At 48.4% G+C, this 25879-nt stretch overlaps 1 protein-coding gene across 1 annotated transcript in view; it reads left to right on the forward strand.

Annotated features, from left to right (window-relative positions):
* Positions 1 to 23263, forward strand: part of LOC134564849 (tetraspanin-6-like) — a 40458-nt gene extending 17195 nt beyond the window's left edge. Inside the window, 5 exon segments of the mRNA XM_063424070.1 lie at positions 1788 to 1886; positions 2109 to 2170; positions 2914 to 2995; positions 13229 to 13312; positions 23195 to 23263. Of these exon segments, the coding sequence (XP_063280140.1) occupies positions 1788 to 1886; positions 2109 to 2170; positions 2914 to 2995; positions 13229 to 13312; positions 23195 to 23263 (396 nt within the window).
* Positions 23264 to 25879: the final 2616 nt, after the last annotated feature.

The following is a 25879-nucleotide window of genomic DNA, read 5'->3' on the forward strand; positions in this document are numbered from 1 at the left end:
TGGAATGGCTGAAGCTTTTCCCTGTCAATGCAGCTGCGATATGTCCCTGTTGCTGCATTGCATCCTGCATCGCTGCTGTAAAAGCTGCTGTTTGATTATTTTGTTCTGCTCTGGCTGCTCTCACTAGCATTTCATCAACTCTGCAACCCTGAGGGAGGGAGGCTAATATGGTTTTGGTACGTGCATTGGCATTTTCAAATGCGAGAGAACGAAACAGATGATCTTGCACATCTGTAGGTAAGTCTGGAGCATCTTTTAAAGCTGTGGAAAGAGACGATCGATGAATTGGCCATATGATTCTGTGGCTCCCTGCTTGATGTTAGCATATGATGGAGGCTTTTTCTTATCTGGCACTAACAGCAAAGCCCTGTGGGCCAGTGCCTGGGATAGCTGATGAATTTCAATTGGAAAGGTTAACTGTACATTTGTCGTGGCGTAGGCCCCTTAGCCCGTCAGCATGTCCGGCTGAATTCCATAAAATGGATCTCCCACTGTTTGGTGCTTGTTGGGACGAACAAAGGGGGGCTGCATTCCCCTTAACAGGATGCATGGAATTGATTCCAAAGAATCTCGCTACCTTGGATACTTTTTTTTGTTCTTTTTCTTCGGGAGGAACGACTCCTGGGTCTGAAGGACAACTGCGAAAATCGCGGCTTGGGCAGCTCTGCGTTCTGCAGCAAAAGTTTGCAAGGTATTTATGATTTTCTTCCAAATTGCACCTAATTCTGAGCAGATTTTTGCTTCTTTCCCTTGCGAAACCACAGAGTCCCATAGCAAATCACCGATCTCCTTCCACTCCGTCTCACTAAACAAAAGTAAGGGCTGATGTAATTTCCCTTTCTTCTGAGCCCATTGGGTCAGCAGATTTATATCAGAATCCTTAATTTTTTCACCCCGTTTCGAGACAATGGAGGCTAGCAGCTGCACAGCAGCCTGAAAGTCACGCTCCATTTTTCTTACAGTCCTTTGTTTCCTTCCGCGATCGCTGCTTACCTCCTTTCTGTCACCAGTGAGAGACACCACAGACCTTTCAAGCAAATCCAGTCAGCAATCGCTCCCCGATCTGCCTTGCCAGCTCAGAACAGGTGTATGCAAGCACACGAATCACTTTCCAAGCACAAGGACTTTTCTGCATCTAAGCAAAAATTCTGCCTTCAAGCGACAAAAAACCTCATTTAAGAGGAAAAACACCTCATTTAAGAGAAAACAAAAACCTCATTTAAGAGAAAAAAAACCACCTCATTTAAGAGAAAAAACTGTCCCAGGTTCAGGCACCACTATGTTGCTGGGAACAGTTAAAGATCGGGGACTAAAGAATGGGGTCTGACCCAATGTGGGTATATCACACGTTCTTCGCTTTATTCCTTGAGATGGCGGGTTAAATACAGACAGAATGGTTTACAAGAACAGGTGCATTCTGATAGGCAGTGAGAATAGAGAAGTATGCAAACAATCTAGAGTTAAGGCAGCTACGGGTTTCAGTGTAGTTACTTCTATTCTGTAAATGTCCATACCTTAACACATTCCTAGTACCAGATAAGTTTATCTGGTACTACGTATGTTGGATGTTTGAGGCCTACTAGGCTCAGGCCTGAGGCCTAGTTCGGCCCAGTTTGGAAAAGCTCAAATCCCATCCCCCAGCATATCATGCCCACGACTTCTGAGAAACTCGGTTACAGCTGGCCATGTCCAGAGCCATTCTTGCCATCACCGAGTGGTGACTAACATGGGGATGGGGTCCTGCAGGGCAGGTGGGGACGGCACTGCTGCTGAGATCTCTCTTACAGATAAAGACAAACTTTGAGAGTAACCCCAATCTAGCCTTGAAGGACTACAATGTGATGGCGGATTGGCACAGCGAGGCTGTCAACACCATCCAGAGAACAGTGAGAGCCCCAGGCTGGGAGAGTCTAGTTGCCAACAGGTGGGAATGCTCCCCTCGGCCCAGGGTGTCCCCTCAGACCCCTGTGGCATCGGCATCCCCGTCTTTGGAATTTGACAGATGCTGGGTGAGATGGGCGAGGGTGGGGGAGCCATGGCAGTGATGGTGGGACTAGGGGTCAGTTCCCTGGTGTGACCAGGCTCCCCAAATGTGCTTTCCACTCCAGCTGCACTGCTGTGGGGTGCAGAATTATTCTGACTGGGAGAGGACTGAATACTTCAGCAAGAGGTGTTGGAGTCTAGAATATCCCTCTGGCCACCCTGGAGGGTTTGGAGACCGCACGGGGGGTCTGGGATCTGTACAAGGGGGTCAACCAGCCTCACACAGAGCCCAGGAGGACATTGCCTCTGATCCCTGGCCATGGGAGTGAATGCCCACATTGTATGAAGAATCACAAGCTGAGAGAATTCAAAATAAGTAGTAGTTAGTTTATCACAGAGTGTAAATGTAGAATCTAGGATTTTTAGTATATGGGGTTGAAGAGACAAGATGGAGGAATTGGGGAGTGGTCCTGTCCTCCTTGTTCTTGCTCTTTTCCCTTATTCTCTGCTGAGTTGTATTACAAGGATTGGTTTAGAATAGAAACGACATGTTAGCATAGGTAGTAGGCATTGGTAAAATTTTGTAAATAAAAAGTATGTTTTGGACTGTGGTTGGGTCAAGGGGACTGTACATAAGGTGCGGGACTCTCTGATCCGCCCAGTCCGCCGCATGTCCTGCTCTGCTGGAGATGCCTTGCAGAGCAGAGAAAGAACTAAGATAAGGTACCCTGCCGGGGAGGCCTGGCAGAGCTGAGAAAGAACTGAGATAATGAAGAATAAACAACCTTGGAAACATGCACTGGAGGACTCAAATTGTCGTCTCTGGCTCTGGCGTGAAACACTTAGGGCAAAGAGAAGATGAAAAACCTTATTACCTCGGGGAACAGCAACCCCGAGGAGAATCTCAGGGAACAGCTACCCTGAGAAGAGGGGCACCCCCTGGAGCTGTTGCAAAAACCAGAACGACTGCTCAGAGGAAGATCTGAAAGACCCAAACAAGGTCAAGCTGAAAGTGTTTGTGGATTTAAGTTAAGCTCAGAAAAATCCACCTGTTAGTCCTGGAGGTGTGTGGAGGAGGGCTAGTCTGCCTCTGGTAAGCTTGAAAGGAGAACTGCCCTATTGATGCAGATGTTCAGTAGCCCAGGGACTCCCCTGGGGTGGATGTAGGGCAAGGGTATGGAATCTTCCCTTCTATCTGAGGTTCCCTCACTCCTTCCTTCAAGATCAGGGACCAGCCAGACCTAAGCACTGGCCTTTGACGAGGTGTGTAAGGAAGAATTTTCACAGTAAAGTTTGTTTCAGCAGTGCTGACATCTCCATTTGGTGCAAAGTCCTGACCCGCTGGTGAGGGTGTGTGACCTCATCCACAGGTGTTGCAGGTGCCTTTCAGAACGCGGTCCCGCCCTGCCCAGGCTAGCTCAGGCACTGCGGCAAGCAGCAGGTACGGTTGGCGAGCAGCGCAAGCCAAGCTGATCCAGTGGGTCTTGGTTCCAACGAAACATCGAAGGCACAGGTGGAAAGGGGCAGAGGACGGTGGAGAATAAAGGGAGGAGCCGGCCAAGTAAGTCCAAGGGGGTTTATTTGAGGGGTCAGGCAGGGCCTCCCCACCTGCCAAGAACTTGCCCTAACCAAGCCACTTTTGCCTTTTTGGGACCCCCTTTTTTTCGGGGTCAGTACAGAGGGTGGTGAGGAGGGTACAACCAATTGGGTTCAATACAGAAGAGGCTAGGAAGGTGACTGATACAAACAAGGACCACACATAAGGGAGGGGAGAGATTTTTCCCCGAACCTAGCCTATCACTCAAGGCCCCTGATAGAATTTTCTAGCTCTGAGGCAGGGCTCTGAGATGACAGGCAGGTTCCAGGGAGGAGGGGGGAAAGGATTGACACATAACAGTTACTGGGGGAGTTCCAGGGGCAACTAACAGGAAGGCAAAACCGGGAGGTACAAGGAACAAACCATCTTACAAAGAACTTAGAAAAACTTATAAAATATAAAAAACTCATTAACACACCACTACATCTCCCCCTTTTCTTTTTAAATTTCTGAGAATTAGAAGGGTGGTGGAGGATATTCGAATTGTGGATCTGATTCAGCAACCCATTCCTCATAAGGAGGGTAAGGAGGGAGAAGCTGTTCTACTGCATCCTCTATCTCATGCATTTCATACTCTTCCGGAGCACTTGGAATGGTAACTAGATTAACGGAAGGGGGAGACGTAGCACCCAAAATTACCTTACCGATCATCTTAATAATTCCAAAGGCAATTGGAACAATGACAAGGATAAACACAACCAACAAACAAGTTTTTAGAATAGAACTTGCCCAACCCGAGAGCCTCTAACCCTTGAAAAGTCCACTGAACCAATCGTTGATTTCCTGCTTAATTTCATGTACCAGGTTCAGCATCTGATTAATAGTTTTACAGATGTCTTCTGCTTTCGAGGTTAGATTAAAACAACAGCGTCCTTCAAACTCCTCGCAGTGATGGCCATGGAGGAGGAGGAGATAATCAATTGCAGCTCTGTTTTGAAGTGTCGCCTTCCTTGTAATCTCCTCGTCTGCCAGGAGGTCAGCCAGGGCACTGGAAGTAAAGTTTGCCTGCTTAGCCACCCAGCACTCTAGATGGCCCAATTCTCCGAGTGCTTTTGCCACCGAGACCCACGGCAAAAAGACTGTGATGGCGACACCTTTAGGTCTAGACCAATGAAAAATTTCCGAGTCACAGTCTGGGTCCAAATCAGCTATATCTCTTTTTTGGATCTTTTTGTAGGCCAAAATAACAGTAGAATTTTTCTTTTTCTAATTCATAATTTGGGTTTTATTTGGGGTAGACAGGCTCAAATGGCCAAGGGTGCATGGACCTCCTGTCAGGCGAGGGGGGATGCCTGCCCATGCTTGGTCACCACAGATAAGGAAAGTACCTTTGGGGAGGGCCAGGGGCTTATAACTTAGAGTAGAGGCCATCATTACATGGGTGATCCTGTCGCACCATGTTTTGGCTTAATATACTTCCTTTATCTGTAGAACTGGGCGGAACAGCTTCTCCTGGCCTTTGGGTGGATCAAACATAAACTGAACACACCGTGTGGAGCTGGAGGAACCAAGGATCTCAAACTCAACAGGGACTTCGGACAACCGAGGCACGGTGGCAACATAATCTCTCCACAAAACTAAGGGGTTATGGATGGGTACAGCTACTTTGTGGGAAATGGAGGACTGAGCGACTCTATGGGGTGGTTTCAGTCTGTTAACGTCAGGCATAATTTTCAACAGAAGAGGGGGGAATTCCTCAGGCTTTAAAGGGATCCCCACAAGACAGGTCGACAATGGATCGGCTGCTGATGCCGAGGACAAACAAATGTGGTCTTGGCCTATTGCTCTGGCAAGCGTGGCCCACACATTGGCCTTTGGCTGCGCATGATCCATCCTGGCGTTTGCGGGACAAAGCAGGCAACCAGGAACAGTGGTATCCACATGGTGCTCTTTTGGATTGAGGCTCGGGTCTGGGCTTGATGCAGTGTAACTGGAAAAGACGTAAAACAATCAATCATCTGCACAGGGACTAGGGGGAAAGGGGAGTTCTTCCCACGTACTCTCATTGTTATGTTTTCTGCACAATGCTGCCTTTGTGACCTGTGGAATGTTGTCATTTTTCCCTGAGACCTTCGGGGCGTAGGGCCTCACCCACTTGGATGAGATCCATTTCAGGCCAGTGGGGGCGGACACGCAAGCATACCCACGTCCCCATGTAACCAACTCATGAGGCCCTTCTGTCTGTCCGGTCTCAGGGACCTTTACCAGAATTGGTGGCCTCTCCTTGATCTGCAGCTGTCCGTTTGCTCCAAAATGACGTATGATTGGTGGGTTCAAAACCTCAAAGGAGCAGTTAAAAAAAATTGATGGTATATAATGCCCTGGCCAATCGGATCAGGGGTGGTTCCACCTTTAAAACTGGTTGTTGTTGAGCAAGGACCCGCTTGATCTCACGGTGGGTCCCTTCTACTACAGCTTGGCCTGTCGGGGAATGGGGGATGCCTGTTTTGTGCTCCAATCCCCATTGTTGCAGGAAGCTGTGGAGTTCCTCGGAGCAGTACGCAGGGCCGTTGTCGGTTTTCAAGGCCTTCGGGATGCCCATGAACAAGAAAGCCTGTATTAGATGCTTGATAGCATCCGAGGCTTTTTCCCCTGTGTGGACAGAGGCAAAGGTGTCCATAGACACATGAACATATTTTTGTCTACCAAATGTTGGAATGTGGGTAACATCCATTTGCCACAGCTCAACTCTATTCAGTCCTCTGGGGTTTACGCCTGCACGTAAGGTGGGAAGGGCATGTTGTAGACACGAGGGACACGTGGCCATGATGGCCCTGGCTTGTTGATAGGAGATGCGGAATTGTCACACCAAGCCAGGCGCATTTTGATGGAAAAGTTGATGGCTGAGTTTTGCCTGCTCGAAAATATACTGCAGAGGGGCCATTGCTGCAGGGGCAGCAAGAGCATCTGCCCTCCTGTTTCCCTCAGCAATGAACCCTGGCAAATCGGCATGGGACTTCGTATGCATCACATAAAACGGTTGCTCTCAGTAGGAGACCAGCTTGACAAGTTTTGAGAGCAACTCAAAAAGTGTCACGTTACACACCTCTTGCAGGATGGCTTGTTCCGCTCTGGACACAACTCCTGCAACATATGTGGAGTCAGTTACCAAACTGAATGGTTCAGGGAACCTTTTGAAGGCCCTGACGACAGTGGCCAACTCAGCGACCTGAGGTGATCCTTCAACCTCAGCAATATCTGCCTCCCACCTCTGAGTCTGAGGATCCCTCCAAGTCAAAAGTGACTTGTGGGATCTTCTGGACACGTCAGTGAACACTGTCAGGGCTTCTAAGGGTTTCGTGCTCTGAATGCTTGACAGCACCAATGAAAATTTTGTGGGCTGGTCGATGAATTGAAATTTGGCCTGTGAAAGAGTCCAGAGCAAATTGCAACACTTCGTTCTCTTGAAGCAGGTGTTCTAACATGGGCTTTGTAATTTGGCCTTATTGTGAACCAATTGGAATGTGAATGCATTCGAAGTCACATCCAGCCAGTTCTTTGATTCGGATCCTTGCTTTCCGAATCAGCTCAGCCACCAACTCCTGTGGCCTTGTCATTCTTTTGGACCTCTGGTGGCTGAGGAAGACCCATTCTAGGACTAAGAGAGGATCTCCTCCTCCTTGGTCCTTTTTGGATGTTCTTGGCACTTTTCGTGCACTGTCCCATTGAAAAATCACCCCATGGAGGTGTGGCAGTCTACCCGTAATGATGAACTTAAAAGGCAGGTCCGGGTCACACCGGTTGGCCTGCTGGGTAGACATGGTGTCTTGGACCTTTTCCAGGGCCTTCCGTGCCTCTGGGGTAAGTGCGACTAGGAGAACTTAGCTCCTCTCCCCCTTTCAATGAAAAGGGGGGCCGGGTCTTCGGTGGTCAGACCCAGCCAGGGCCGCACCCAGTTCAATGCCCCACACAGTTGATGGACATCCACGAGGGTACTAATTTTGGTCTTTATTGCCAATTTTTGCGGCACGATGGTCCGCTTACCGATCTCCAGCCCTAGGTATCTCCAAGGCGGCATCTGTTGAACCTTGTCCTCCTGCAGCTCGAATCCTGCAACAACCAATGCACTGATTGTGAGGTCAAGCACGTGACTTAGCAGGTCATTGTTGGGGGTGCAAATGAGGACATCATCCGTGTAATGATGGATAATGACCTTCTCCGCGGCTGCGCGGACTAGGGACAGCAAGGAAGCGACATACCATTGGCAAATCACGGGGCTATTCTTCATCCCTTGCAGGAGAACTCGCCAATGGTAGCGCTTTCTTGGGGCGTCTTGGTTGATAGAGGGAACCAAGAACCGTGGGGCATTGTCAGGATGTAGGGGAATTTGGAAAAAGCAATCCTTGATGTCAATGACTGCCAATTTCCAGTCTCAGGGGAGCATGGTCAGGGAAGGAACCCTGGCTGGAGTGACCCCATATCTTCAATTGCGCTGTTAATTTTCCTGAGGTCATGAAGGAGCCGCCATTTGCTTTTGTCAGCCTTATGGATGACAAAAACGGGAGAATTCCACGGTGAAGTGGTCTCCTCGACGTGACCTTTTCTCAGCTGCTCTTCCACGAGCTCATGAAGGGCCTTTAATTTTTCTTTCGAGAGCAGCCACTGCTCTACCCACACTGGTGTGTCTGTTTGCCAATTCAGCTTCTGGGTAGGGCGCTTCTCAGTGACCGCGGCCCAAAAATCCTGTGAGGGGTCTAGGATGTTAATTGTGATCTCGCACTGGGCCATGAGGTCTCATCCAATCAAAGGTACCTTAAAACCTAAATGAAAGGGTGGAGGCCTGCCAATTGCCCTTTCAGCCCCTCAATTTGGACCACATTCTTTGATTGTTTAGCTAATTGGATGCCTCCTACACCCTGTACATGTCTGGCCATGTTTTGCAAGGCCCAATGTGACAGCCAATACCATTCAGGCACAATCGTTACATCTGCTCCGGTATCCAAGAGACACGCAAGGTCCAGGGTCTCCTCTCCCACCCTAAATTTGCATATTATTTTCGGTTTGTCTGTGGTGATCTTCTGGACTGGGCAGGCCGAGGGGATATCTTCTTCTGTGGGGTCCATGGTAGGGATGGCCTTCGCCATGATCTGGCCTCTTGGGAGAAATATTGGTGGGTGGGAGAACGCAGCCAGAGAAGGAGGCCTCTGGGATTAGTTCTGAGTTTTCCCGGGATAACCTCGATCTCCTGCGCAGTGTATTTGTTATCCCCCGTTGGAATGGCATGCAAAACAACACGGATGCAGGAGGTCTGCAGTGAAAGGCTGCTCCCCAAAAAGAGGGCCGAGTCTGTTTATTTCTTCCTTTTTTATACATTTGTGGGTCTGGTTATGGATTGGCTTCTGGGGTTACTACCCCTTCACCCCACTGGCCAGACCAGATGTCAACCAACATTATTTTCAGGCTAGAAATATGTAGACAAAGGACAGTGAACAAATACAAGAAAGGTTGTTTATGCTCCAAAATGTGAGAAAGTGAAAAACTGACCCTTAATATTCCACAGAAACTAAAGAACTGACTCCATCTTATGAACGAGTAAAAGGTTTTAAAAAAACCTCAGAAAAACCAGGGCAACAATCCCTGACGATGAGGAACTCACTTTCGATCTGAGGCCAGTTCTGCAGCTCGCTAGGGTCAGCAGCGAGAAAATGCCAATCATTGTCATTAAGGAGCAAAGGCTCTGTCAACTGCAACCTGTAAGGTTCAGAAGAAGAGGTGGTTGTTAGAATTGATCTGGCTAGATCGCATTCAAAAGGTTTTGTCATGTCCGGTAGATTGTCCATAGAACTGGACTTTGTCATGGTTCCCTCTGCATGAGAAGGCACTGTTGTGTCAACTGACTGTTTCCCCTCCCCATTGTTCCTTGCCCAGTCCACCCTATTTATGTCCTGGCGCGGGGTGGACTCACACTTTCCATCTAGTTTTTTTGAACCCTTGGGTTCAGCCCAGGTTTCCCCTGTCCCCCCTGTTTTTTAAAGTCCTCAAACTCCTTCTTGAGTGGACAATTGGACATCCAGTGTCCAGACTGTCCACATAGCATGCAGGGTTTGTCTGGAAGACACCGAGTCCGGCGAGGCAACGGAACATTGGCAGGCCAAGCAGATGAATCTATGATGATGGCATCAGCAGCTGCAGCCTTCAGGGGTGATTCTGGGGCATGTGTCTCGGATGATGCCTTGGCCGAGGGGCCATGAAAGGAACCTCACTTGGCAGACCTGTAACATAATTCTCGGGGTCCCAGGGGGGTCTAGAGGAAGACTGAGGATTGCGACACAGCAGGCATCATTTGCATTAACAAAGGCAATCTTCTCTAGTATTCCCTCCCTGGCATGTTGTTTTAACTTGGATTTTGATGGCTCATGTGAGCCTCTCTACAAAGTCTACAAAGGATTCCAATGGCCTTTGTCGACTTTGCGTGTAAGGTGGAATGGGACCATGTGGCTGCAGACAGAAAAAAGCCTTGCCTGCTAATTGTTTCAGGATTTCAAGGGCTGGGACAGGAATGGCGGCAGCCTGCTCCGGGGCAGTGGCCCATTGTCCCTCACCACAAAGATGTTCTAGGGTCAGGGCATAGCCCTGTTCATCCACTGCTGTGCCTGGGTTCAAGAGCAAATCGGGGAGGGTGTCCTTGAGCAGCAGCCTCCGTGCCCCTTCCCAGAGTTCATACTCTGTGGATGTCATGAGGCAGGAGAACAACTCTTTGATTTCAGCTGGGACTGCCACCACACCTGCAAGATCAACAGTGAGAAGTCCCCTAAAGTAGGGACTTTCCCTACCATATTCTTTCTGGGCTTTACAGAGGTCCTTCATAATAGATTGGGAGAAGGGGTACCAATTGGGATGAAGGGCTTGCCCTCCCCTGGCTCGTTTAAATGTGACCGGGGCAAGTGTTGGAATTGGGTCTGGATCCTGGGTTTAAGGCTCCTGCCCCTCATCTCCCTGGTTTCTATCATGGGAAAAGGGAGGAGGGGTGTGGGAACGGGTGGGAGGGGCATGGGAACCAGTGAGGGGGGGCGTGGGAATGGGTGGGAGGGGCATAGGAACCTGAGCTCCAAGATGGCCGCCTTCCAGAAGAGGGCGTGGTTTGGGCAGCATTCGATGACACCCTAGGGATGTGTCAATGGGCAGGGTGAGTGGGTGGGGTTTTCTGAGAAGGAGGGGAAAAGACATCGTGGGAAGTGGGAGGAGTTGGGGACAGGAAAGGGTTGGATGAGTGAAAGGGATTATGGAAAGGAGAAGGGAAGGACACAGAGGGGGATTGTACCATGAGGTCTCCTCCATTTTGTGTCTGGAGGGAGTGGGCACCATTTTGAGGTGGCTCAGCCTCTTCAACACTAAAACGAACTCTGGGCTTTCTAACTGGGAAAGGTGGGAGTGGGCAAGGTTCTCGGGTTGCCTGGCCAGGGTAACCCAAGAAGTCCCGAGCAGTTTGGCCAAGACTGCTCAGGCGGGGGGGTTGGGGAACCTGTGGGGAGCCTGAGCTGACAAGCTGGCTGCCTGTCGCTCCCTTTAGAATTCCCTTGCTTCGGGGAGAGGGTTTGGGACTGGGAAGAGGGGAAACTGGGGGAGGTCTCCCACAACTCGGCCACTTCTCCATCCCTTTCCTTTTCAAAGCAGCAGTTTTAAACTGGAGGGTTAGATAAGCAACTTTGGGAAGGGATTTGCCCCCTGCCTTGCCTAATTTCAGGATTTTTGTCTTCCACAGCATGCCAAAACTGGGCACTATGAATGGAAGCAGGAGACGTTTGGAGGAAATGGAGAAATAGCCAGCAGACAAACCTTTTCAAATCACCCTAGGGGACTTAACTTGGGCAGCATGCAAAACATCAATTAAACCATAAAAAACTCCCTTTTGTGCTGTGGAGAGCTTTGCACCCATTGTGGCTCTGATGATAAACTGCAGCACACCCACACGAGACTGAGCACAAATCAGGAAAACCGAACTTAAAACCAAACGCGTGCTCTCTTCAAACCAGGAGGAGCTGCATGTGTCTCCGACTCCCGGGGAACCGCAGGAACTTAGAATGGCTGGTAACAAAGCTGACCGTGAAACCGCCGCGCTACGCCGCACTGCACTGTGCCATCGGGCGTTATCAGCCGCGTGAACTCTGAATGGCTGGCAGCCATGCCACCCTGCCGCGGGCATGGGGGGGTGCCCCCGTGCTGAGTGGACGGCCCGCCTGCTGGGAGCTGTACCCCACTCCCGCCACGCACGCCACCCTACCCTGCCGCATGGGTGCTGCACAGCACGAAAGCAACCGGGCAAATTAAAACCGGGAAAAACCACTAAAAGAACTAAAAGTGCCGGAGAGGGATAAACCGAGGAGGGGGCCAACACCCACAACCCCGGGGTTGCGCAGCCTTCATGGCTCTGGCTTAGAGACCACCGTGCTCCCGGTTCGGGGAAAAATAGAGGTTCCTGTCCCTGGGAGGGAACAGGAAGAGCTCACCGAAGCTCCAGCGTCGAGGGGAAAGCTCAGTCTGGGGAAAATCTCCACCTGAGAGGGACTTCTGGTGCTGAAGAAGCTGGCCCCCTTGGCCGTCGGGAGCGCACCCCCCCATGCGGGAAGCTGCTACAACCAACAGTAGCTTGCCGTCCAGGGATGAAGTGCAGGTCCGGGGCTCCGAGTGCCCCGGTCCGCAGGTCCTCTCCGGGGGGTTCCTCTGATGTCTCGAGGGGCCCCGCAGTGGGAGTCAAGCTGTCGCTGGAGCCTTTCAGAACGCGGTCTCGCCCTGCCCAGGCTAGCTCAGGCACTGCGGCAAGCAGCAGGTACGGCTGGTGAGCAGCACAAGCCAAGCTGATCCAGTGGGTCTTGGTTCCAACGAAACATCAAAGGCACAGGTGGAAAGGGGCAGAGGACGGTGGAGAATAAAGGGAGGAGCCAGCCGAGTAAGTCCAAGGGGGTTTATTTGAGAGGTCAGGCAGAGCTTCCCCACCTGCCAAGAACTTGCTCTAACCAAGCCACTTTTGCCTTTTTCCGACCCCCTTTTATGGGGGGGCGGTACAGAGGGCGGTGAGGAGGGTACAACCAATTGGGTTCAATACAGAAGGGGCTAGGAAGGTGACTGACACAAACAAGGACCACACATAAGAGAGAGGAGGGGTTTTTCCCTGAACCTAGCCTATCACTCAAAGCCCCTGATAGAATTTTCTAGCTCTGAGGCAGGGCTCTGAGATGACAGGCAGGTTCCAGGGAGGAGGGGGGAAAGGATTGACACGTAACAGTTACTGGGGGAGTTCCAGGGGCAACTAACAGGAAGGCAAAACCGGGGGGTACAAGGAACAAACCATCTTACAAAGAACTTAGAAAAACTTAGAAACTATAAAGAACTCATTAACACACCACTACACACAGGGATGGTTGAGTGATGCAAGGAACGTTCCTCTGATGAGTCACCTTGGTCAGGTTGGGAGCAGCCGGAGGACAGTGCTCCCCTTGATAAGACATCTGGGCTGGGAGACTGGCTTGTGCAGTCCTGATAGGGAAATGGCTTTGCTGAGGTCTGGCAGGAGGGGGGCAGCCAAGACTCCCCTGCTGCCAGCACTGGAGAATGTTCCCCTGGAGCTGCTGGTGCTTTGGGAAGAAGCTGGTTTGTACTCCTGAGGGTGGAAAGCATTGGATCCACCTGTTTACTTTGCCTCCTCTTCAGGGTTGTTTTTTCCTGGTAACATCAACAATCGAGTCCAAAATGAGTGTTGTGGCTGGAATCTCCTTTGGCATCGTGTGTTTCCAGGTAAATCTACCTTGTCTGGCTCAGGAGGAGTGAGGAGTGAAGCTAGCACATCTCCAGAGGTATTTAATTTCAGTGCAAAGTCTGCTGTGTACAAAAGGCACAGTTGGTTTCAATCAGGGAGGAACAGCTACTCTGTGTACTCCCCTTGGATTTAATCTGACTGCTGTGCAGGCCCCAGTCTTTTACACCCAAGGCTGAAGCCCCAGCTCTATTTCCTTGAGCCCAGGTTTATTTGGAAAGAGCTCCTCTCCAAAACAACAGTCTCTAAGAAAAAAAACAAATGGAGATGGACAAACTCTGCGCCTGCTGTGGGCAGGGATCAAATTTCCGCCCTTCCTTTTCCTACCCACCCACTACTGTTATCAGGAAGATGTTTGGCATCACTTCTGTGTGGTGGGGTCACTGTGAGTGCCTGTGTGGCACCACTTGTGCTGGTGGCTGACCAACCCACAGGCCACCCTGCCCTGCCATAGTGTCCTCTCCCTCCCGCTCCCCAGTGTCTCCTTCACTTTATGGTGCAGGGCACTTCCTGCAGGAGCTGCGCAGCAGTGTGCTCTCCAGCCCCAGCTCCATCAGCTTCATCCCGACAGGAAATGGGAGGCCCATGACCCCAGCTCGGCTAGCTGGGCGCTGACGCCATGCTGGGGTTTACTGAGGTGCCGAGGGCTTTCCAATGCGCTGTAGCCGGGCTGCAGGATGTGCAGCTGGCCCTCCTTCAGCTGCACTGTGGGAGCTTGCTGGGCTCTTGGTGCTGAGCAGCCAGCCTTGACTTTGGAGGCGCTTAAATTCTGCCTCCCCTTGACGCAGCACCCAGTGGCCGTGACGCGAGCATCAAAGTGCTGCTGGCCGGGACTGTGGGCTGCCCACACCGGACTGGGGAGCAGGAACCTGCCAAGATACTCAGCTGTGATGAGCTTGCCACCATGTGTTTTCCGTAACAGATGGACTGAACTGGGGCAGAGGTGGGTGAAGTATGGGACTCGATCTCGGGGCTGGAGACAGAGCAACGCAGGTCCAATCAATGTGATTAATAACATACATTCTCCAATTTATTCACGAAATGGCTGGTTATAAACAGTGCAGAATAGTTTACAGTTGCAGGTGCATTTCTATTGGCATTCAGAGTGAACAAGTATGTAAACTATCTCAGTTTAAGGCAGTTACCGTATCTTCACTCTATTTGCCCCATACAGTCTGTGCCCACACCTTAACCCAATTTCTAGCTGCGCCACAAGCTTATCTACTTCTACGCAGGCCCAAATCTGAGGCCTAGCAGGCCCAAATATGAGGCCCAGTTTGGGATAGCTCAAATCTCATTCCACAGCACATTATGCCCATGATCTCTAAGAAATTCGGTTACAGTTCCCTCTTTTTCATTTTGAGCTATCTAAACTGATGCAAAGGCACGGCTGGCTAATTTTTGCATGCATCGTATTAAACAAGGCACGATAATTAAGATAACTATGATAACAATAAGTACTCTTATGCTAAAATGAATTAAATCTTTGATCCACCCAGTAAAACCCCATAATCCAAGCCATTTGTCAAACGGTGTGTCTACAACTATAAGATTTTTCATGTTCTCTTTCAACTGCGATAACTGCTTGTAAATCGATCGTGAATGATCTGATAAGTTCATGCAGCACATGCCTTCAAATTCTTCACATCCATGCCCTTGTGATAAAAGGAGGAAGTCTACAGCGGCTCTGTTTTGGAACACTGCATGACGAATGTCATTAATGTCTTTGGCAAGCTCACTCAGCAAATTGGATGTTATATTAATCTCTTTTCCTGTCCAGCAGTCCAAATGTTTTAATTGTGTGAGAGCTTGCCCTGAAGCAACTCCTGGGGCAAAAACGGATGCTGAGATTACAGCTGCAGTCTGCCATAGGGTAACTCGATCTTTACGGTCGGGGCCTAGTTGAGACATACTTTGTTTGACTCGTTGGGTCGTTTGAGACAATCCTAAAACCTGGTGAATGCTAGGAGCAAATAATGTCAATTTACCGAAATAACATGGTCCTCCTATACCCTTTTGGGGCATTGCAGACCAGGCTCTATCTCCACAAATGAGAAAGATCCCTGGTGGCAGTTTCTTAGCAACACCTGTTAATGGTGTCACAGACTTAGTCCACTTGTTGCAATATTCAGTGTAATTGTAGTACAATGAGGAATGGGGAGATAACCAAGTGCTGTCATCTTTTAGCTGTTGTTTGTTTATGATTAACAAACTGGAATTTATCATAAAATGTCCAAAAATTAAACAGTAAGTTCCTGGCACAGAGCCCAGAAGATCAAGTTCCTGAGGCTCTGCACTAGTAACTTTACGATTTTGTGCAATGACAGCAGCTTGTGCTCCTAAAACACTTTTTGGATTAATTTGAATTCAGGACCAGGTTCTGAACTCTGTCATGGAGCTCACTGGGACCCCAATCAAGCAAGTTAGAAAAGGATTAGATGGTGTGGCTAAAGACAAACAAAAGGAATCTTGCTTGTTTTGGTTGGCCCAAGTAACCCACATAGTCTGCCTTGGGTCAACGTCAAGCATTCCTGATCCCGTTTCTATTAAAATACCAATCAAAACAGACATTCTGACACCTAACATTCTGCTCATTGTTTTAGTTGCCTCTTATAAAAACTAAACAAATAACACTTGCCTGTTACTTAAATCTTAACAATAGCTTATCACAAATCTAATCATATAACTGTAACAGTACAACTATTTATTTCTGCTATAACAATTAATTTTCTACAGTCTCTGAGTCTTCTTGAGGTGCTTCAGGTAATTCACCGCTGTCACCGTGGTTATTACCGCTAGTTGGTATCTCTGATTGCGGACACGCACGGGTAAATCGGCTCGGCACCCAAACAGGTCCTGCTTCTCCTGCGGAAACACACATATAGCCACGACCATTAAATAACACAGGACTTGGTCCCTGCCATTCACCCGTTCGCATATTTTTATGACATACATAAAGCCCTGGAATTGCTTGTGGTCTTGCTTCTTTCACTGCCTGATGGTGGATAACAACTGCAGGCTCTTCTCTTCCTTCTGCTAAGCACAAATAGTTTAAAGTGAATAGTACCTTGGATAATCGGCTAGTTATGTCAGTCTCATCATTTTGTTTCTGCTTTGCTAAATATTCTTTCAGCTTCCAATTAGCCCTTTCTACAATGGCTTGACCAGTAGGAGAGTGAGGAATTCCGGTGGTATGCTTGACTCCCCACTTCTGCAGAAATCTAGCAACTCGCTGACCAACATAGGCTGGACCATTGTTGGTCTTAATTTCTGCAGGCACTCGCATCACTGCAAAGCAAACAGTCAGGTGTCTTTCAACATGCAAAGCTCTTTCTCCTGATTGTGCTGTGGCCCAGATAAATTTAGAATAAGTATCAACAGTGACATGGACATATTTCAATCTTCTGAATTCCGGAACATGAGTTACATCCATCTGCCACAATTCTAAAGCTTTCATTCCTCTGGGGTTCGTGCCTAGACCAAGGCCAGGCCCATGATGACTACATTGAGGGCAGGCACGCACGATCCCTTGTGCATCGTTCATAGATATTTGAAATTGACGACGCAAGGCCCTAGCATTCTCATGAAAATTCTCATGGCTATTGAGAGCTCGTACAAATTTGTTTTCAGGAGGAATATGAGCAACACAACTGACTGCAGCATCTGCTCGTGTGTTGCCTTCTCCTAAACCACTGTTGCACTGGTGACTACGAATGTGCATAACACAAAAGGCATGCTGACGCTGTCTCAGTATACTTCTCAGCTGCAGAAACAGTTCTCCAAGTCGCTGATTTTGAGTGGTTCTGATGAGCGCATCTTCAATTCTTTGCACAACTCCAACCACATATAACGAGTCTGAAACAACATTGAGAAGTTCTTTGTTCCAGGTTTGTAAAGCCCAACACACTGCTCTCAGTTCAAGGGTTTGCAGGCTGTCTCCTGCTTCGCTCTGAAGTAAATGTTGCATCCACTCTCCTTGTTGTTGCCATACACACACAGCTCTTTTTACTTTTCGGCCAGCATCTGTAAAAACTGTTCTGCCTTTTACTGGTGTCAAGGAACACAAAGGCCTTTCCAGCCATTGGTAACATGTAATTAGAGTCCACATTGGGCCTTTTGGCTGCTGGTTGTGAACCACACCTGTAAAACCTAGCAACGCTTCTTGCAAAGCAACAGAATGTCTCAGCTTCCACTCTAAATCTTCACTTCTAACAGGAACACTGATATCTGCTGGTTCCTTCCCATCTGTCTCTATAATTCTGTCCCTACCCTTTTTTATGAGCTCAGCAAGAGTGTCTGTTCTGGTCATGACACGACTCTTTGGTTGTATAGGTAAAAACACCCATTCTATTACACTTGCTGTTGACTTAGACAGGCGTTCCCCCTTTTTCTTTTGCCATTGAAAAATGATGGCAAATGGACAGACATCAGCGTTGGAAAGAAAAAGTGACAGTGGAAGGTGCTCTATTCAACGGGCACTCCAACCACACTGTAACTTTTTTGACACTTGATCTAAAGCTTTTTGTTGTTCAGGGGTACACGTTCGAGGACTACTGGCATCACTACCATGAAGCCACGGTAGGAACGGTTGCAAATCATCATTGGTAATTCCTAAAATGGTACAAACCCATTGCAAGTCCCCAAAGAGTTTCTGATCATCATGTAAGGTAGAAATGTTAGCATGTAAAGTAATTTTCTGTGGGTGAATTTGTGCACTTATGATCAGCTAACTTAAGTATCTCCAAGGAGCTGATCGCTGTATTTTCTCTGGGGCTACAGTCAGTCCACGATGTTTCAATTGTGCTATCAACCGGTTTAACTCTGTCAATGGCGCTTTGGTGACAATGAGAATGCCATCAACATAAAGATAAATCATTGCGCTAGAAAAATGCTGACGAATAAGTTGCAAAGCCCAACTAACAAACAACTGACACATTGTTGGTGAGTTCCGATTCCCCTGGGGTAGAGTAATCCATTCATATCTTTGTACTGGGGCTGCTCTGTTGATGGATGGCACAGTGAAGGCAAAGCGCTGAGTGTCTTGTGGATGGAGTGGAATGGTTAAGAAGCAGTCCTTCAAATCGATGATTGCAATGTTCCACCCATGAGGGATCATAGTTGGTGCTGGCAAGCCTGGCTGTAAGGCACCCATTGCTTGCATTTGCTCATTGACCTTGCGAAGATCATGCAGTAATCTCTATTTTCCTGATTTTTTGGGGATCACAAAAATTGGCGTGTTCCATGGACTCACTGAGGGCTAAATATGACCTGCTTCCAGTTGTTCTTGTACTAATTGCCTGGTAATTCGCAGCTTCTTTTCTGTCATTGGCTACTGCTCGACCCATACAGGAGTTTCAGTCAACCAGGTGATTCTTAAAATGGGTGGCTGCTTTGCAGTGGCCATCAAGGAAAATGCTGATCAGTGGTTAGGACCATCCCCATCTGGGAAAGTATATCTCTGCCCAGAAGTCCTGGAATTTTCTCTAGCGTTGGCATAACATAAGGATGAGCTACAATGACTTGATTATCATTAAAGATAATGCGAACAGGGTCTGCACTCATTGAAGGGACGCTCGTGCCGCCTACCCCCACTACGTGGGTGTAGGGTGACTGCAACGGCCAATTAGTTGGCCAATGTAGTTGATTCATTATCGAAACATCTGCGCCTGTGTTGAGAAGTGGCGATCGATCAATAATCTCATCACTTCGTTGTAATTTCACTGTGATTCGTGGGCGCTCCTTCAGGTTCACTGTAAAGAAAACATTGTGGCCAGTTGATCCAAAGTTCCTGTTTCCTCTTTCTGGCTCAGTTGGCTGTCTCGGGAATCGACAATTTGGTAGAATGTTTTCAAACTGAATTATTTGAGCAATTCTGCTCCCTTTCGGAGTCGTCACAGGTGGCTGTAAAGCATAAGCCATTATTTTCACTTGTCCTGTATAGTCTGCATCAATGACTCCTGGAATTATGTTTATACCTTGTTTACCTGTGGAGGATCTTCCCAACAGCAAACCTCCAACTAGAGAAATTGTGCTGTACATTGGTCCATAAACATCTGTGGGAATCAGGGTGACTTCCTTGTCTTGCAGGGTGACTTCTTCTGCTGTTGTTATATCTACGCCGTGACTCCCCCATGTGGCAGGTCTGTTCTTATATAAGAAGCCGTTTTTGGAATCTCGTGGGTCAAGGCATCGATTTGTGTCTTGGTGTTGTGCCTTAGCGCGCTGGCTTTGAAGTTTCCCTGTTTTTTGCAAGCTTCATTGGCGTGGGTGTCTGCATTACATTTGTGACACCACACAGTCTTTTGATAAATTCGCTTAAAATGGCCTGTATCACCACAGCCGAAGCAAATGATGCTCGACAGTGGTTTTTTGTTGCCATTGGAATAGGTGATGCCTTTTCCTGTCAATGCAACTGCGATATGTCCTTGTTGCTGCATTGCATCCTGCATAGCTGCAGTGAAAGCTGCTGTTTGATTATTTTGTTCTGCTCTGGCTGCTCTTACTAGCATTTCATCGACTCCACAACCTTGGGGAAGGGAAGCCAGTATGGTTTTGGTGCGTGCATTGGCATTTTCAAATGCAAGGGAGCGAAATAAATGCTCTTGTACATCTGCAGGCAGATCTGGGGCATCTTTCAAAGCTGTAGATAGACAATTGATGAACTGGCCATATGGTTCTGTAGCTCCCTGCTTAATATTAGCGTATGACACAGGCTTTTTCTTATCTGGCACCAGTAGCAAGGCTTTGTGGGCTAATGCCTGGGATAGCTGGTGAATCTCAATTGGAAAAGTTAATTGTACATTTGTCATGGCATAGGCTCCATGCCCCGTGAGCATGTCAGGCTGTATTCTATAGAATGGGTCTCCTACTGTTTGATGTTTGTTGGCTTCTTCAGTCGCAAGGCGTCTCCATTCCCTTTCAAAAATAAGAAATTGTGAGGGGCTGAGCAGGAAGGTCGCTATGCTCGCACTATCCGCTGGGCATAAGAGATCAGCTGTAAAAATATATTGTATGATATTTTTTGCAGCTTCTGATCTAATTCCATGCTGAGTTACAGTTTGTTTAGCAGATTGTGAAACTTTCCATTCGTGCGGTTGCCATTTCGCAGTGTTCTGCTCAATTAACACCGGGCAGGCTATTAAATTTGTAGCTTCATAGTCCCCGTCCAGAATGGCACTTTTCTTCGCCATGGACCAGCGACTCTGGATCGGGTCTGTTTGGTTGGCACGCAGTGCCATCTGCTGGGCAGCAGGCAGCAGTGCCTGCTTACTGTGTAATGATGAAAGGGTTTGTAAGTTCTGCTTTTTTTGTGGAGAAATCTTAGATGCTTCGATTGTTTGTTACTCTAATTGACTCTGGCGATTAGACAGTTCAGCGAGCTTAGCTATTATTTGCTGTAATTCATCTGATCTCTGCATCTTTTTTGGTGGTCAAGGTGTGCAGTGGTCGTCAGGCTCAAAAGCTTCTCCATCAGAGTCGGATTCTGGCAGGGGGTAGCGGGATGCTTGTGGATGGGTGACAGGTCTTGCTGACGCAGGCTGTGGGGGCGCAGGGGTCTCGGATTGAACTGAATTTGCATTCTCGGGGTCCGGCATGGGCGCAGCCATGTTTGTTTTGGTCACATGTGCTGATGACATCATCTCCTTTTCCGGCAAGAAGCAATCTAACACCGCCCAGCTCTCAGCACCGCCCTGAGGTCCGCCTCTCTGCTGCATCACTTGTGCCCACCCGGCTCCGCCTTTGGCCCAGCCTGCCTCCTCGTCTTTCACTCCGCCCCTTGAGTCTGGTGGCCAAGGCACTTCCTGTCTGCTCTCACTTGCCTTGGGGAGCGACAAAAGCATTTCCTGCCCCCGAGCCGCATGGTCAGCTACATCTACCACGTCGTGGAGGGACAAACAGAGGGGAGCTGCGTTCCCTTTAACGGGATGCGTGGAACTTATTCCGAAGGATCTGGCTACTTTGGATGTTTTCTTTGGTTCTTTTATTTCGGGGAGAGAGGCTCCTAAGTCAGAAGGGCAAGGAGTCGTTCTCTCTAAGGCTAATATTGCCACTTGGGCCGCTCTGCGTTCTGCAGCGAATGCTTGCAAGGTATTTATCACTTTTTTCCAAATTACACCTAATTCTGAGCAAATCTTTGCTTCTTTCCCTTGCAAAACCACAGAGTCCCATAGTAATTCACCTATCTCTTTCCATTCTGCTTCACTAAAAAGAAGCGATGGTTGATTTAACTTCCCTTTTTTCCGAGCCCATAGGGTTAACTGATCTATATCAGTGTCCTTTATTTTTTCACCCCTCTTGGAGGCAATTGTAGCTAAAAGATGCAAAGCAGCATGATAATCTTTTTCCATCCTTTTAGAACCTTTTGTTTCAATCTGTAGTTGTCGCTTACCTTTCTCACAGCACGGCGCTGTCGTCCTTCAAATGAAATGAGGCAGCAAACATTCTCCAGCCTCTAGGCTTTTAAGTTGAGGAATGTCCGTGTATTTAGTCCAGACCGAATCCAGATACACAAAACAAACTCCAAAATGGCAGGGGCTTACTCCGCGTTTAGGCGAAATCCGTGTTTAGATGAAAAACCAGCATTCAAGCTCCACATTTAAGTGTAATAAAACCCAATAAAAAGAAAAACAAGTCCCTGTTCGGGCGCCAGATGAAGTCTGGGACTCAATCTTGGGGCTGGAGACAGAGCAACACAGGTCCAATCAATGTGATTAATAACATACGTTCTCCTCTTTATTCACGAAATGGCCGGTTATATACAGTAAGAACAGTTTACAGTAACAGGTGCATTTCTATTGGCAGTGAGCGTAGACAAATATGTAAACAATCACAGTTTAAGGCAGCTACCGTGTCTTTACAGTAATTGCCCTATTCTATTGATACCCATACCTTAACCCAATTTCTAGCTGTGCCACAAAGCTTATCTACTTCTACACAGGCCAAAAGCTGAGGCCTAGCAGGCCCAAATCTGAGGCCCAGTTTGGGATAGCTCAAATCTCATTCCACAGCACATTATGCCCATGATCTCTAAGAAATTCGGTTACAGGTGGGAGCTTGCAGTGCCTGGCTGCAGCTCATGCTGCCGAGTGCTTCGGGAGAGCCTGAGAGCCGGAGCTGCTCTGCTGTGCCCGCTGCTCGCCCCATTCCTCCCTGGCTATGCTGGTCTGGCTCTGGGCTCACTGAGATGTGGCTGATACACAAATAGTGAACTGTACACACACTCCCAGCTGCAACATTTTCTCAGCTGATGGCAGGCTTGAGTATTGTAACCAGTTCCTACCTTTTATTGCCTCTTCAGCAAGCTTGGCTGGGTCATGCATCTGACAGGGACCCGTTGTGCCAATGTGACTCTAACTTTGCTTGTGGAGGTCAGTGTCATGCAGGATCTGGCCCTGAAGTCTGCACAGGTGCTGGGAGGCTGTGTTGTGTTAACAGCATGTTTTGATAACAGTACCTTCTTGATGTGACAGCAGCTTTGCTTCCCCACTGTCCTTGCAACAGGGAGAGGTGCTGCCATTCTCTGGTGGCTGTGTAATTGGCTGTGACACTCCTGATATCTGTGTAATCTCTGCAATTACCATAAAACAGTAGATGCTTCGTGAAGCAACATGTAATGGGATGGGACCTGGAGCATCTCTTGTGAGGAGCTTGTTTAGTTTGTGCCTGCCAGGATCCTGTGCTTCAGCCACTTTCAGTGATTCTGAAGCAGGGTGCAGCAGCCAGCCCTTGTGGTTTGTAAACCCCGCTGTCCATCTTTGAATTTCATAAAATCCTGTATCACTTTGTCAGGCTTTCTCCTGAAAACACCTCTCCCTGGTTTTGGCTACCTCTGACATGTGGGGTTTGTTTTTTCTCTTTTTCAGTTGATTGGCATCATTCTCTCCTGCTGCCTGTCCTGGTACATCAGAAACAATCAGTATGAGATGGTGTAGCTGGCCCCCACCACTCTGTGCCTGTGGCTGGTTATGTCTGTAAGCTTGGTGGACTGCCTCTGCCCCCCTGGCTGCTGCTGGTCACCCATGGGGTGGGGGTACCACGCGTGGGTGGTTTAGGATTAGAGGGCACCTGCAAGACCGTGTCTGCTGTGTCATTTTACCCTGTGTATAAATCCATCCTGTCTGCTCACACTCTGCTGTGTGCATTGCAGGGAATGGCTGGGGAGGATGCCTCCACCTCCAGTTTTCCTCTGGATGCTGCGTTGTTAAATCTTGCTTTCAACTGACTGATCTTCTCAACTAGCTCATAGAAAGGAGTGCAGCAGCTATCCTGGTGCACTCAAGGGCTTGTCCTGACACTACTCTGCTGTGTCACCGTCTGGGATAATTGGTGTGGCTGTGGTGGCTGCAGCCAGGGTGTTCCTCCTAGTGCTGAACCCCCCAGCTATTGCCCCAAGTGCCACACTGTGCTGATGGCCTCCCAGCTGTCCCAGTGTTCATCTTCAGGGCCTCCACTGGGAAAGAGATGCTTCCCCTTCCCTCTGGCAGCCCCTTGACATCCCCTCATTCTCCAGACAGAGTTGTTCTTGAGATAGGGCTGTTAAAACATAGTCCTGCCTGCCTGAAGCCTTGGCTCAGCAAGGTTGTTTGCCAAGCTGTCTCATACCTCCCCTGGGTTTTATGTACTTTTTTATAGTTGTACTTCTTTAAGTACAGGATGTAGTGGTTCTTTGTAAGCTGTAGTGAGGTTTGGTGGTATAGCTCCTGGTGCCTTTACCTTGGTAGGTGTCCTTGCACCGATTCAGCTGTGACTTGGTTGTCAGTATTATATGCTGCTTCAACTCATTTATGTATTGAGTAGAATTCTTTTTGTCCTGCACACGACACACACCTGTGTGCACACACATCCCTCTGCCATGCCCGTGTCCCCTTGCCATGCCCATGTCCCCCTGCCATGCTGTCTTGGTTTGGAAAGACAGGTATCTGTCAGGGAAAACTGGAGTTTCCCTTGCAAAGGAGAATGTAAAAACCCCCTCCCTCCAAATTATTACAATTTTGCAATTAGGAGCTTTCAGGCAAAAATATGGGAATAGGAATAACAGTTGTTTACTAGGAATATTAAAAAAATACAAATGCAGTAGTACAAAAAGAACACAAACAAGCAAACAAACAAAAGTCCTAAAAAACCCTGTCAGTGTCAGAGATACGACCTGACACCCTGTTGTCAGGGTGCTGGAAGCAGTCCAAATAAGTCTTCCTGGAGTAACAGATGTTGTTCTTTGAAGTAGAGATGATCCTGTAGAGAAAAAAAAAGTGTCCAGTGCTGGCAAGATGGGTCCGGTCTTCCTTTGAGAATTCAGTAGAAAACTGGCTGAATTAGTGTTTGGGATTGCAGGTTTTATGCTGGTGGAAAGACTTTGGCTCCTCCCACTGGGTGGAGCATCTCACAATGGAATGAAGTAAGGTTATCAGTATGTGAGAGGCCTTAAATGGCCCATTCACAGGTGATGTCCCTTGGAGGAGGATGGGTGGAGGAAGAGAGAAGAAGGCACTTCCTTATCTGGTGTTATCAGTTGTCCCATTAACAGAAGGCATCTGCCTTCTTCCCCCCCTCCCTAGAGTTCCAAGAGATAAAGAACAATATCTCCCAACCGGTTTCAACAGATGAAAATAGAATACACATTTTTGGTTACATTTTTCAACCCAAGACAATGGAGACCGGGCACGGACAAGTGAGAAGCAGGAATTGATTTGGATAAACCGATTGTCATCTTAAAGCCTGCTCAGAGGGAAGGACCCCGCCCTAGTCTGTGTCCCAGCCTCTGCAGGCAGATTCCTTCCTGGGGCATCTGGTGGAGGTGGTGCCAGGTGGATGGGGATGGTTCTGGCAGAGGGTGGCACAGGTAGCCTGGAGGCTTCCAAGCAGATGCAGGAAAACCAGCATGGGTTGTGCCACCCTGGGGAACATGGAGGCTTGTGCAGCCTGCTCATCCCCACAGGCAGCAAAAACACTGCAGCCATCAGAGGATCTGAATCTTACCTGGTTAAATAGCACTTATGTAGACAACTCACCTTAATTTGCAGAGATCTTCTGGAGGTACAGGCATGTGCTAAGGGAGATGCCAGGCAGACTTGGGACACCAATGTCTTGGCAAAGGCATTGGGTGCACCTTGGTCACCTATCTGGACACCCATAGAAGGGTCAGAAGCATTGCTGGCTGGCCCTAGGTCTCTGGTTTCTTGCAGCAGCTGTGGCTGCGTGGGTTTCACACATCCCCCTCCTGTGTTTGCACCTCCCCTCTCAGTGGGATAAATGTCTCAAGGGACTTGTCAGAAACGATTGGTGTCGTTATGGTTTTCGGACAGCACAGAAATAACGACATGACTCTCGATATGATGATGAAATGAGAGCAATCTTTATTCTTCTAAATTCTCTATTTATAGAGTACTTCAGCACAATTCATATGACTGGTCTTTAGAGTCTACGCCCTTTTGTAAACACCTTTCAGTAAACATGTTGGAAAAACACCACCTGCTGATGGTTTTTCACTTCCAAGGATTGTTTTGGTTTCCTCCTTAAGATTTTCTCAGGCCAGAATAAGAAAGTTGCTC

This window comes from Prinia subflava, assembly GCF_021018805.1.
Source record: "Prinia subflava isolate CZ2003 ecotype Zambia chromosome W unlocalized genomic scaffold, Cam_Psub_1.2 scaffold_22_NEW, whole genome shotgun sequence".
Classification (NCBI taxonomy): domain Eukaryota; kingdom Metazoa; phylum Chordata; class Aves; order Passeriformes; family Cisticolidae; genus Prinia; species Prinia subflava.